Raw genomic sequence first — 14,158 nt, 5'->3', positions numbered from 1 at the left:
CCCTCAACCTCTAACTATGGTTTAAAATTACCTTCAGATTGGCTTTCCTTTAGGGGTCAAGGGCAGAAATTTGTAAACACCAACAATGGTGAATCTTAGAGAGATGTTAGAGAGAAGAATTGGGAAAATATTTTCTATATTCACCACCGTGCTTTCTGTACAAGATTACAATATATATAGACCATTGACCAGTCTACTCTATCCTATGCTTAGCTGTACAATTACTTGCTTAGTTGTACAATTAGTTATAACTACCTCTAACTATTTCTAATATACTCTAACCAACTGCTACATCATCTAACTCCTTAACAAAATTAGATTTTTCCTAACCGCATGAATTGTGAGCAATGTTCGACCAAAAATTAACAGAGGATAAAATTGCTCAATTTGAAATTGTACATTGTCCATGGGCGTCGCTTTCTTTAACAATTAAGGAGAATGCCTAGCAATAGAAATATTGGCTCCTAAATCGGACATCGTATGATAACAGGTAAGCATATCCTAATAAATGCCATTAAGACTATTCAACAGCTATAGATTCCCACGACTTTATTTTTTCATGGAATCATGGTCAAAATCTTTAGAGATTTCCCTCTTTTTCCCCTTTGTGGTATATTATGCTGCCATACGTACAAAAGAAATGATTAACTGGAGAGACGGATTCAGAATTTAAAATATATGAGTTTCTATGACAAACTCAAATAAATAGATACTATAATAATAATTGAGCTCATAGTAAAATATGTATAGATATTTGGTGAATTTCTTCATACAGATACAAGATTTAAGGAAAAAAACTATTGGTTTCACATTGATGACAGGAATGGAATTCCACATCGGATTGGGATAAGAACCTTGGACTCCTTATATTGCTTGGGCAATCCTCATCTCTTTGAGCTAGCTTTTGAGGTGAGTTAGTGTTACACCTCGTAGTCGCATACGTGGAATCTATTGGGCATTAGTTGGTTAAGTCTAGACGTGGCGCATTCATCTCATGGTTACGAGGGTTTGAGTTCATATAATAATCTATGGAAGACTCGGGGACCAAGCAAATCAAGGAAATTAAGTGTGTCGAAAAATTTGAAACAGGATTTTAAGCCAACTTTGGAGGGGCATATCTCCATGTATATTAGGAGTTTGAAGGTGTTTTAAAATCCTAAAATGAAGTTCGTCAAGTCTAGTTTATAATGCAACAAACCGCTCGTCGATAGGATATCGGAGTAGAGAATTATAGACGTTACAAACTGAACTGACAGAACAGAAACAGGGTCGCTACAGTACTGTAGTAGCACTGCTACAGTGCAGCCGACCCCAGCCCTTATAAAAAGGGTTAAAACCCCATTTGTTTTCATCCAAAAACTCTCTAAAATGTTCCAGAAAATTCAGCAACTAAAGGGGTCTTAAATATCACCTAAAAGTAAGAATCTTGAGTAAAATTCAAGCTCCGGAGTACTAATCGAAGACCGGACAACTTGTAGTCGCGATTATCATATCGTTTTGTGTTAGAGTTAGCTTGGGAAGAAGTGATTATTGGAGATCTTGCCATCTTGGTAAAAATAAGGTATGAATCCTTGAATCTCTCCCCTTATCAACCTTGATTAAGGAAATAGTTATAAGAATAAAGGTTGTAGTTTGTTGTATTGATGTTGTTGGTTTATGGATGAGGTTTGAAGAGGGATTTGTATGAAAATACATATATTTGTTTTGTGGAATGTTGAGGATGTTGTTGTCAATGTTTTTGGTATTGTTTGGAAGTTGTTTTAGCATTTGGAGGAAGTCGACGATATATGGGAAATGCTGCCCAAATTTTTGTAACCCAAATTAGACTTCCATAAATTAATACTTATAAGTTAATGGGAATGCGATGAAAGTAAGATTAATGATACATTTCTCGATATATATGTAGGCTCGGGCGAAGGGCAAGCCTCGATATAAGGAATTCTTTAAGGGGTGGCTCGACGGATAAGGTATGTAAGGTGTTCGTTTTCCTCTTTCTTTGGCACGAATCCAATTAGTACATAAACACGAGCGTTCCATAACAAATGCCATTTCATTCCTATGCTTGTATTTTCAATCTTAAGGTCTGGTTGTTTGATTGGTTTTTTTAGACATTATTTCACTCATCGTCATCGATTATTCCTTTGGACTCGAGATGAATTCCATAAACTATTCGGGGGTTAACGACCTTATGTCCCCCCGAAAGGCCAAGAATCAGACCCTTGATTTCTCATTCAAAACCAGTCTCAGAACATTGCTGTGGAAGGAAAACAGAGTTCTGCGCAGAAAGCTTCAGGACATTGCGCTTTCCTTCTGCATCGCGGAAGAAAAGCGGAAGCCCTCAGAACGCGGAAGGAAAGCGGAACTCTGCGCAGTCCTTTTTTTTTTTTTAAGTCCAGCCCAATAACGGTATATACATATATATGCATGTATTGCACTATTTTACTACACCGTGCCGCGCTATAGTCAGCCGGGCATGGCGCGTAAAAGCGCACACCACTGCAGTGGGCATGTTATGATATTGCCCCGAACGCGGGCTAATGATGATAACACCGAGCCTTAATGGCCGGGCATGATTTTACATATATGACACCGAGCCTTACGGCCGGGCATGGATACTATTTATTATATACAGATATATATATACATATGAGCATACAAATGATTTTATCATGCATTGCATTTTGTGCTACTTCCAGATGTTGGATTTTTCTTTTGCCTATACTAATGTCCCATTTTATCTTAATTGTGTTGTTTCCCTCCTGACTTACATACTCAGTACTTTTATCAGTACTGACGTCCCTTTGCACGGGACACTGCATTTCGTGCTGCAGGCCCTGACAGATTTGTTGAAGAGCAACCACAGTAGGACTTCCCAGCTTCAGCGGTGCTAGCAAGTACCTCTACTCCGGGCTTGCTATCTTTTGGTATTTTTCTTTTGGTGTAATATATGTTCATAAGTATACTCCTAGAGGCTCATGGACATTGTGGGATATGTAAATATTATGTATGGCCTTGTCGGCCTTGTTTTGGCTTCTTGATATGTTTTGATTGTCTTGTCGGCTTTGAGATATACTTGATGTTGTAGCGACCTTGTCGGTCCGCATGTGTATATATGTGTTGATTTATCGAATACCTTTATGTTGGCTCCTTTTCCGCGAGCTGACGTTCTTGAGTTATGGTATGTGATGTCCAAGTAACAGATAAGTCATGTGACTTCGGCTTACGGGTCGGAGCTTGTCATACTCCTCGTCGGGGGTGTGACAATTAGGCTCGGTCAATATTTAAGTATTTAACATGGTATTAGAGTCAGACACATCCGATGTGGGCCCCAGACTGCGTCGGGGGGGTGGGGGGTGGGAGGGGGTTGATGAAATGCCCCCGGTTCATGGAAGTCTGAATCTGGGCGTGGACCATATTTAACACACATAAATCCGTAAATTATAAGCTAGTTACACCTCTGCATAAGTGTCAGACTGATTGATTATGATGAGATATTTTTTTTTTTTCCCTCCAAAAAACCTCGTCCATAAATTTAAACAACAGTTACACCATATTGGAGGGGGACTTAATACCTTACCTCCTTTGAATTTTAGGACAGCCGAAGCCTCCATGTTACCATTTTGATCCGAAGATCTTACACATAGATCCTATGCTAATGCATTGAAACTTATCATAAGCTAATGCATTCTACAGGTGAATAACTTAAGGAGGTTCAAAGTACCAACTGGTATTCTTCTTTACTCTTCTTCTAAAGGATGGGAAATCTAGTTTATTCATCCTTAAGGCACCTCTAACCACTGTGGGTAGGTCTCCTTCATTCAAAAAAATCATTTGGCCCTGAATTTGTGTAGCATGTTTGGCTAGAGCATCTGCCACCTCATTTCCTTCCCTATAGCAATGCTTGATAGAGATGTTTCTATGATTCATCTTTGTTTTTATGTCATCAATGATGCTTTGTATCCTCCATGGAGGTTTGAAAGTACCATTTAACATTTGCACCACAAGCATGGAATCCAATTCTACTTCAAGAGCCTCGAATTGATGATTAACACACCAAGATATTCCAATTAAAGCTGCATAGGCTTCACTGTAATTGTTAGTGTAGCATTGAGAAGGATATGAGAAAGCCATTATCATGTTCCCAATTCTGTTCCTAACAATACCACCTGCACCCGCTTTGTTTTGATTCTTCATGTAGCTTCCGTCAGTGTTGAGTTTCCAAGTGTTGCCAGTTGGTTTGACCCATCTGATCATTTTGCTTGTAATGACTGCCTTGAAATTTTCTGCCATAAGACAGACTTTGCTCCAGTTCCATGTGTAATCAATGAATTTGAACTTCTTTCCAATGGCCACCTTGATCTGAAACAGAGATTGAAAACATATATTAGAGGCAGTGATTTTTTTTTTTTCAAATTTTATTGTACATCTTGCTTTCCAAATCTCCCAGCATACTATCACTGGTGTGATTAGTAGAAGGAATTTGTGCACTATATTTCTTGGTTTTTGTCTCCACCATTGCCATATGATTGCTTGGACAGTGTTTCCAATCATGTTCATTCCCAACGGTCTTGTAATAATTTGCCAAGTTTGTTTTGCTAGTTCACTTGCTACAAAAACATGATCTCCTGTTTCGATGCATGCTATCCTGCAACAACAGCAACTGGGACCTTTATCAATGTGAAATCTCAATAATGAAGCATCCAAGGGAAGATTTTTCTTTAAAAGTTTCCACATGAAAAAAGAAATCTTGAAAGGAATTTCTTTTATCCAAATGAAATTGTAAATAGGGGCTGCCACCTGTTTGTTCCTGAGGAATTCAAAGGCTGTTGCTCAACTAAAATTACCATCCCTACTCAAATTCCAAATAGCCTCATCCCTTTTTCCTTCATTACCAATAGGGATATTCCTGATGAGATTCAATATATCCCTTGGTATTGAAGGCTCCATATTATCCAACTCCCATTGTTGGTTCCATAAAAAATTGTTGACTTTTATATTACCAGGTTTGGGAGTTGGGTTAATCATCTGATAAATGGACCCTTGGAAGGTCCAGTTATCCCACCAAAATAAAATATTACCTGAGTTAATATGCCAGTTGATATTGTTCTCTATTTTATCCCTGATGTGAAGCAGATCCTTCCAGGCAGCAGAGTCTTTAGAAGCTATCACCTTAGAGTTGGGATTACTTCTTTGACAATACTTAGCTTTTAGGAACTGGGCCCACAGCGAAGGTTCTGTCCTTAATCTCCACCATCTTTTAGCAGTAAAAGTGTAGCAGATATCCAAAAGGCTCTTGAACCCCAAACCCCCTTCTTTGGTTGGAAAACTCATGTTCTCCCAGGAAGACCAATGATAGCTATTATTGCCATCTTTTTCTCCCCAGAAAAAATTAGCAAATTTCATTTCAATCTCATAAAGAACTGTGACAGGAGGCATTAGGGCGACAAATATATGTAAAGCCTGAGATTGTAAAACGTGTTTAATAAGCACAGCCTTACCTCCAGGGGATAGGAATTTACCTTGCCAACCTGCAATCTTATTAAGAATCTTTTTTGAAATGTCCGAGAAATAAGAAATTCTCTTTCTACCACAGTATATAGGACAGCCTAAATAAGTAAAGGGGAAGGAAGCTTGCTTGTAACCAGTCCACCTTCTAATCCTCCTATTATAGATTCTGTCGGTCTTACTATGTGTGAGAAAGAAAGTTTTTTCGTTGTTGATTACCTGTCCTGACGCCTGTTGATACAACTTCAACTGTTTCATAATAAGCTTAATAGAGTATTTATCAGCAGAAGTGAACAATACCAGGTCATCTGCATAGCTTAGATGATTAATCAGTGGCCCTTTTTTATGCATAGAGAAGCTAATGAACCTATTATTATGCCGAAGATAATTCAAGGCTCTGGAAAGAGTTTCAGCAGCAATTATAAAAAGAGCAGGAGATAAAGGATCACCTTGTTTTAAACCTCTAGAAGATTTGAAAAAACCATATCTAGTACCATTAATTATTACTGAGTACCAATTGTTAGAAATTAGTCTAAAAACCATTCGTATAAAAAACTCGGCAAATCCCATCTTCTTAAGGACAGAAGTCAGGAAATTTCAGGAAAGTTTATCATAAGCTTTAGACATGTCAAGTTTGATAGCAACATTGCAACTGTCAGATTTAGATCTAATACCTTGAATAATCTCTTGTGTTAGGAGAATATTCTCGGTTATCTGTCTACCTTTGACAAAGCCTGATTGATTTTCAGAAATGATCTTGGGTAAAATGGTGTTGATTCTCAAGGCAAGGATTTTTGATAATATCTTGTTAGAAAAGTTACTTAAACTGATAGGTCTAAGTTTAGAAAAACAGTCCGGAGAAGTAACCTTAGGAATTAGAGTTAAACAGGAATGAGTATAGAACTTAGTAAGATCAGCTCCGTGGAAGAAAGAAAGCACAAAAGATACTACCTCTCTTCTGATGATATCCCAGCAATGTTGAAAAAAAAGGCCATTGAATCCATCTGGACCTGCACAGCTGTTTGGATCCATAGAATCTATAGCTATCTTGATTTCCTCTTCTGTTGGGATTTTAGTCAAATGAGAGTTGTCTTCATCATTGATCAAATTGTCACAATCTCTTACAAAATTCAGGTTCACTATCTTTTGATTTTCGGTGAAGATACCACTGAAGTAGTCAATCGCAGCCTGTGAAATATTAACATTTCCTTCTACCCACTGACCCTGCTGATCTTTGATTTTGTAAATCTGGGCTCTTCTTCTTCTAGCCCTTATAGTGCTATGAAAGTATTTTGTGTTGGAGTCTCCATCCTCAGCCCATTTTATTCTTGCTTTTTGCCTGATGATGGAGTCTTCCATTTTCAACCACTTGATGTATTCAACTTTGGACTTATTGAGAAGCATTCTGTCAGTATCAGAGTCTGAGGTCAGATATGTAGTTTCAGCAGCGGAGACTTCCTTCTCCATATCCTTGACTCTCTGAAACACATCTCCAATACTGTCTCTAGACCATTTACTAAGTTCTTTGGCCACCATTTTAAGCTTTTGATGAAATCTCCACATAGGATTACCATATACTTCGGTTTCCCAAACTGTTCTAACCAATGGGAGAAAGTCTTCTTGGTCAGTCCAAAAATTAAGAAACTTAAAGTATTTGATTACCTGTTGGTTATCGTTAGTGCAGGTGACCAACAGTAGGTTATGGTCTGAGCCTGTCTTTGAGAGGTGCTCCACAGTGATATTTGTGAATGTAGTAGCCCATTCCTCATTGTGAAAAAGTCTGTCTAGTCTCATATGGATTCTTTCAGTACCTCCTCTGCCATTACACCAAGTGTGAATATTGCCTACAAAACCAGCATCCGTCATACCACACTCATCCATACAATTTATAAAGTCTAGACAGGTACTTAATCTAAAAGAGACACCCCCTTTTTTCTCTTCTGCTTCCATTATAGAGTTGAAATCCCCACCAATGACCCATGGACCATCAATGATAGAATTTAAGTCTCTTAATTTCTGCCAAAGATGTTTCCTCTTGTTAGCTCGTGATCGAGAATATACAATAGTTATCCAAGACATATCTGTGCTTCCCTGCCATTTAACCTGCAAGGTAACCTGTTGTCTAGTCTTGGAAATCACTGAACAAACAATGTTAGAATTCCAGAAGATCCAAACTTTACTATGTGAATTGGAGATGGCATGGTCAAATCCTAACCTTCTCCTAAACTTATCAACTTTATTACTTTTAAAGAAAGGTTCTTGTAAAGCAACAAAATCAATTTTATAAATTTTGACTACCTTGGTTAGGCTTTCAAGAGCACCTTTGGAGGTCATCCCCCTAATATTCCATATTATGAATTTAATCATAAAGAAATCTTAGGTGGTGGAACAACCTTTCCAGATTGTTCAAAATTTTCTAGGAGTACAGTATTGTCTTCCTTATTAATGTTCTTACCTTTTTTGTTTTTGTTACCTCTCGGAGACAAACCTTGTTGTTGTATGATTTCTTCCATTTCATGTGCGATAGGGTCTTTGTTGTCCTTTGGGCTTGGGACAAATATTTCCGTCAAACTGTCCAGAATCTGTGCCTCTTCTTCTTTAGTAACATCTAAAAAACTATCTGGCACTTCTTCATCAGATGATATTCCTTCTATTTGATCTTCACTAGTGTCATAACAATGCTCCTGATCAGAGTCATGCTCTATATCTGTGCCATTTCTGTTTTGTTTTCCTGGGGGAATGTACTCAAGACTTCCCAAATCTATCACCAAAGTACCACCTTTTTGTTGCAAGCACTCGGTATCTGCAGTGATAGGGGACATGTGTCCCTTATGAACTCCCTCAGAGCTGCTGCCTTGACTGTCAGGATCCTCATCTTCGTTTATCCCTCGATTAACTTTGATGATGTTCTGAGCTGCCGCTTTTGCCGTGATGTTTTCAGGTATGTCTTTGTTCCCAGATTGCTCTGGTTTATTAAGAATATCCTTGATATGGCCCTGTTTTGATTTCTGTTTCGCCCATAGCATGTTCTTGAGGAATCTAGCTGCAGGTATGTTCTTTTTGTTTTTTGCTTTTTGTTTCTTTTTCTGTCTTTTAGGTCCAACACCCTTGATTTTTTGCTCTCCTTTTTCGACTGTACAATGTTGTTGTTGCTCATTTTCGGTTGTATCATGTTGTTGAGGCTGCACGTTTTCAGTTGTAAGATGCTGCTGTCGTTGCACATGCTGCTGTCGTTGCACATGCTGTTGTTGTTGATTCACATGCTGCTGTTTCTGCCCGTGTTGCTGCTGCTGCTGCCCATTTTTTGATGGAGTGGGATGCACATGCTGCTGTTCCAGTTGCTGTTTGTGCACGTCATTTTGCTGTTGTTGCTGCGCGTGCTGCCTCACCTGCTGCTGCCCATGCTGCCGCGTCTGCTGCTGCACAGCATGTTGCTGCCCACGTTGCTGCTGCTGCACAGCATGTTGCTGCCCACGCTGCTACTGGGCATGTTGCTGCCCACGCTGCTGCACATGCTGCTGGGCATAGTGCTGCCCATGTTGTTGTTTCTGTTGCACGTGTTGCACATTTGAAGATGTTGCTTGAAATATTTTATTTCCTTGTTTTTCTGTTTGTTGATTTATTGGCTTAAAAGAGGCCTTCTTATTCTTTCTCCTGGTGACCTCTATGAAACCATCATCATCATCATGCATTTTTTTTTCTTCCACTCCTTCTCCCTTTAATTGTTGTGCTTCTCCTTGTTCCCCCTGTTCTTGCTTGCTCGACTCTTCCTCTGTTACAACCTGTTTTCCTTCCTGTTGGTTAGCACTCTTTCTAGCTGCGACTTTACAATTAATTTGATCATGTCCTTGTAATCTACATATTCTGCAAAATGCCGGGACACCTTCGTATTCCAATCTTTGATAATAACCTTTCAAACCAGCCCCTTTCTTTTCTATTCCAACAAAAATAGAATTTGGGAGATTTTTTTCCAGATCAACCTCTATCCTTACCTTGGCTAAATTTGGCCTAGTTCTTAGATTAGTAGCAAGATCTTCTTTTAATGGAGTTCCTACTTGCTGAAGAATTTGGCTAATATAATTCCATTGGAACAAGTGATACTTCAATTCCGGTAACAAGACCCAAATTGGGGCTAAAGAGGTTTCTTCATTTGGATCGAAATCCGGAGACCATTTGAACATTCTCATCAAAGCATTATCAGTAGAGATAAATCTCCTAAAGTATACATCATTTAGGTCGGCTTCATTGTCGAAATCTAGAAAAATATGGCGATAGTCATACACACCTATACGCACCTTACCTTTTAGAGGAATCTGCTCTTTGAATTTAGTTCTAATCAAATCGATTTGGGGTCTGCCATACGTGTATTTTCCAACTAGAGTCCATTTACACTGTTCGGTCATTACCCCATAGTAATTATCAGCATCGAAAATCGCCGCCGGAGTGCCGTTATGTACTGTTTGCCTGACCACCACTGGATCGTTGATAATAGGGATGAAAGGAGCGGGGTTCTCTTCGATTGCTCCCTTATAATCGATCTTCTTTGTTTTTGGCACCATAGAGGTGTTCGGCTTTGTAGTAGGGTCTTTTGGTTGATCTATACGCGCCGGTAATCCGGCCGCCGGTGGTGTCATTAGGTAAGAGAGTGAGTCTACGCGTTTGGCTTTTTACCGTTGTGGTTTGTTGTACGGAGAGAGTTTTTTCGCTTGGATAAGTAATTGTTAGGCTTATGATGAGATATATTCTTATCAAAATACTACAAAATTCAGTTTGCTTCAAATTAGATGGTCAACGAATAATTTCTACAATGACCTACCTTGGCTTTCTCTTATGTCCGAGGCCAAATGCCACTGTAACAATGAAGTAGAAGCAATATTGGCTGCCTTATATGGTATATTAAATTATGTACTACCAATGGTTACACTAAAGAAGCCTTTTAACTAGACAAAGCTCAAATGCGTAGCTAGTATAGAGTTTAGATATGATACACAAATTTTTATGTCAGCTAACTATTCTTTTTGTATAATCTAGAGCAGTGGCGAGCCTGGAATTCAAATAAGATTAAAACAAAAAGGTTTTTTTTTGACAAGGGAATTCGACAACCCATATATATGTAAATAAAATCATTTCTACCTTATTACACAATCTAATTTTCAACTAACGGGGTTCATTTGAATACCCTTGCACCCCTCTGCCTGCGCCCCTGATCTAGAGGTTAATAAGTTTAGGGGAATCCATACCAATACAACCTATGTTTTTCCTCTTGGACAGATTGAGCCATATGATTAATAGTATCTTGGAAGTCAGACTTACCCCCCACCCACCTTTCTTTTTGAAAGAGTCTAATAAGAAAAGAATGTCACATAAATTAGCATAGGAGTATCTTAGTAAACCAAATTATAAGAGGAAAATTATCTTAGTAAACCAAATTATAAGAGGAAAAGTAATCAATTCAACAATAAATACAAGGGAATTAAGTATACCACTCACGGTTTTTTTTTTTTTTTCTAAATGTAATCACCCATTAGAGCTTGGGTGAGCTTTTATTCAATCATAGCAAAAACAGGAGGTGGCAAGCGGTCTTCCATTAATAATGAAAATAATCCTCAATAGGGATATAAGTACAAGCAAAGGAGCTAGGTTTTACCTTACCAATCCTAATGAGGTAACAAAGCTTTACTGACTAACAAAAAGGGTAGCCCGGTGCACTAACTCCCGCTATGCGCGAGGTCCGGGAAAGAAAATAAGCATGAAGAAAATAAGAGATAGAGAGAACTAGGTATACTACGATTTGTGATTTGATAGGTGATGACTAAACCTTCATCTCACCATTACTTTTCAAATACTCCACAAAATTTCTAATGTAGGAGTCGTGAAGGTTTCGGTCACCAAAAATAGCAGCAGCCCTTTTTGCTCGAGCTCTTAGCTCTTCCCCTTCCTCTGAAACCATCGCTTCTCTTAATGACATTGCTATGTCATTTCCACTAAACGATCCATCTTCTTCGTTCCTCTTCACTTCGATCGCCAAGCCTTTCTCTACTAGTAATCTTGCATTCAATCCCTGATCGAAAATGAAAGGCAACACCACAAGAACATGACCATGTTGTAAAGTTTCAATGGTCGAACCCCATCCTGCATGAAAAAGAGATCCTCCAATTGATGAATGTGCCAGAATTTCCTTCTGCGGGGCCCAGCCAATGTGCACCAACCCTCTCCCTTTCTTTGCTTCGCCAAAAACCGATGGCAAAGCATCAGCATCGTTCGAAGCCCATTCGGGCTTCTGTAATATCCACATAAATGGTAGTCCTGAGAGTTGTACTCCATTTGCAATTTCATATAGTTGATTCTTACTAAATTTGCATTCACTTCCAAATCCCACAAACACAACGGATCTTGGCTTTTGTCGGTCGAGCCATTTGGAAATCTTCTGCCACTCTGGCTGACCGGCAAGAGTTCTTTCATCCAGGGCTAATATTTCTTCGGGTGGAAGCAATCCGATCGGAATAACTGGCTTCCCATAGATTCTTTTATACGTCTCTAAGTAATCGCCTTCCACTTCAGAGCAAGTACGTATACCCACAATTCTATACGCGTGGTCTATAGTAGGATCATGTCCCACTAAAGTTTCACGTGTAGCATTCTCTCTAAGATGTAGCATAGTAATCACTTGTATGGCTTCGTATTTTCGGTAAGCGACCATCGATGGGAAATCCACCCATGGTGGTGGTGTTGTCAAAAGTTCAAGCACTGGCACTGATCCATCTTGGGGCTGGCCGGGCCCAGCTTGAGGCTTCTGGGGCCCGATGAAGACCCGTAAAGCAGCAGTGAAGACACTGAAGCTAATGAGGGGGATGTCAAGATCTCGACCAATCTCAACTACCCAATTGGAGTTAATATCAACGATGATCCAATCGGGCCTTTCGCGCGTGATGAATCGCTTGATTGGTTCTTGAAGGAGATCATAAGCTACTTTTAAGTAGCCAACTTTATCATGAGGAATGTCAACAGTTGCCTCAGCATCATCAGGCAAAAGGCACCTATCATCAAGTTTTGGCAATGGAAATTCCACTAAATTTACTAGTGGTGCTAAGTTGGGGGTAATTTTGGGAAGTCTCTTAATGTTTTTGGGAGTAGAAATGAAAGAGACATTAACTCCTTCTTTGGCTAAAGCTATAGAAAGCTGGAAAAATGGCTGCATGTGACCAAATGCTAACCATGGCAACATTGCAACATGAACAACGCCATCTTTTCTCATGTTCATTGTTTTGTTTGTTTGAATGCACTTTTTGCTCTATGTTTTTTCAAGTGCAGAGGGAAAGGCGTCCCTCTATATATATTGAATTGTGATTTAATTAGGTTACTTAAATGACAATATGGCAGGTAATCTTTTTATCTAATATCTATATCATTCCACTGGGAAAGTTATTTATCTTTTTCCTTTTTAAATTATGATTTAGGTGACTTAAATGATAATGGCAGGTAATATAATCTATCTATCTCTCTCTCTCTCTCTCTCTCTCACACACACACACACACACACACACACACACACACACACATATATATATATATATATACACACACAATTCTGGACTAAATAGAGTGACGTGACACTCTCTATGACTAGAAAAGTCATTTATCTTTTTCTTTTAAATTTATTACTTAAGTAGGTGACTTAAATGACAATGGCAAGTAATCTATCTATATATCCATGTAATTCTGGACATAAGAGAAGTGACGTGACACTTTTTAAGACTAGAAAAGTCATTTATTTTGTTCCCTTTTCACTAAAAGCTTAATTAAGTTGTTAGAAAAAGTATACTTATATTTACTTAACCATATTCTCAATCATCACAAATCACCTAAAGTGAGAGAAAATTTAAAATTCTAAAAGGGAGTAGAAAAGTAACCCCTTTATGAGATATTGATTTCGTATGGAGCTCCCGAGGCTTTGATCTAGTGGTAAAAGCGCAACACGTGATGTATCGGTTAGGCGCACGTCACGAGTTCAAACCCTGCTCTAGATAATATTCTAGTATTTAGTTAAGTGGAGAAGGCTGGAGAGGCGGGCCCATTATCCTATTTAAAAAATGATTTTGTAAGGACATATATGGTTCCATATCTGAGAAAGAATAGAAACAATTAATTAAATTGTGTTGATTTGTTCAGCAATCTGGAACTAAAGAAATGCAGGGCAATTCTCCCTTGGCAAGAAAAATATTATGCATAAAGCATAGGTTTCTTGCTAAAGGAGAATAGCCTGCTACTCTTGTGCTCCAATTCTTGCTAAAGGTGATTTTTTTTTATTTGTTCAACAATCTGGAATTAAAGAAATGCAGGGCAGTTTTTCCTTGGCAAGAAAAAAAAAAAAATTATGCATAAGCATTACTTTCTTGCCAAAGGAGAATAGACTGCTATTCTTGTGCTCCAATTCTTAAAATTTCCTTGTGACACTTCATATTTGTGCACCACCATTTATATAGTCGCTTGAAATTCGCATAATTCATTTGGATATGCTAAAGAAAAGAATGCCATGTGGCTATTAAAGGATCTTTACTTTCCCATACATGAGAGGCCAATAGAACATATAACTCCATCATGACTTCGCTATCGTCTCGTTTTTTAATTTATAAGGAAGTAAATATACGAAAAG

The 14,158-nt window shown here is 38.6% G+C and overlaps 1 protein-coding gene across 1 annotated transcript; it reads right to left on the bottom strand.

The window, feature by feature from the left end:
* Positions 1–11,317: 11,317 nt before the first annotated feature.
* LOC132620325 (putative UDP-rhamnose:rhamnosyltransferase 1) lies at positions 11,318–12,760 on the bottom strand. Its single transcript, XM_060334990.1, has one exon. The coding sequence runs from the start codon at positions 12,758–12,760 to the stop codon at positions 11,318–11,320; it is 1,443 nt and encodes a 480-aa protein (XP_060190973.1).
* Positions 12,761–14,158: the final 1,398 nt, after the last annotated feature.

The sequence above is a fragment of the Lycium barbarum genome, chromosome 11, assembly GCF_019175385.1.
Source record: "Lycium barbarum isolate Lr01 chromosome 11, ASM1917538v2, whole genome shotgun sequence".
Taxonomy (NCBI): domain Eukaryota; kingdom Viridiplantae; phylum Streptophyta; class Magnoliopsida; order Solanales; family Solanaceae; genus Lycium; species Lycium barbarum.
This window is presented reverse-complemented; position numbering and strand designations above follow the sequence as displayed.

Bases quoted from the DNA above. Each gene is read 5' to 3' on its own strand.
- LOC132620325 (XM_060334990.1), bottom strand. From the start codon at position 12,760: ATGAGAAAAGATGGCGTTGTTCATGTTGCAATGTTGCCATGGTTAGCA.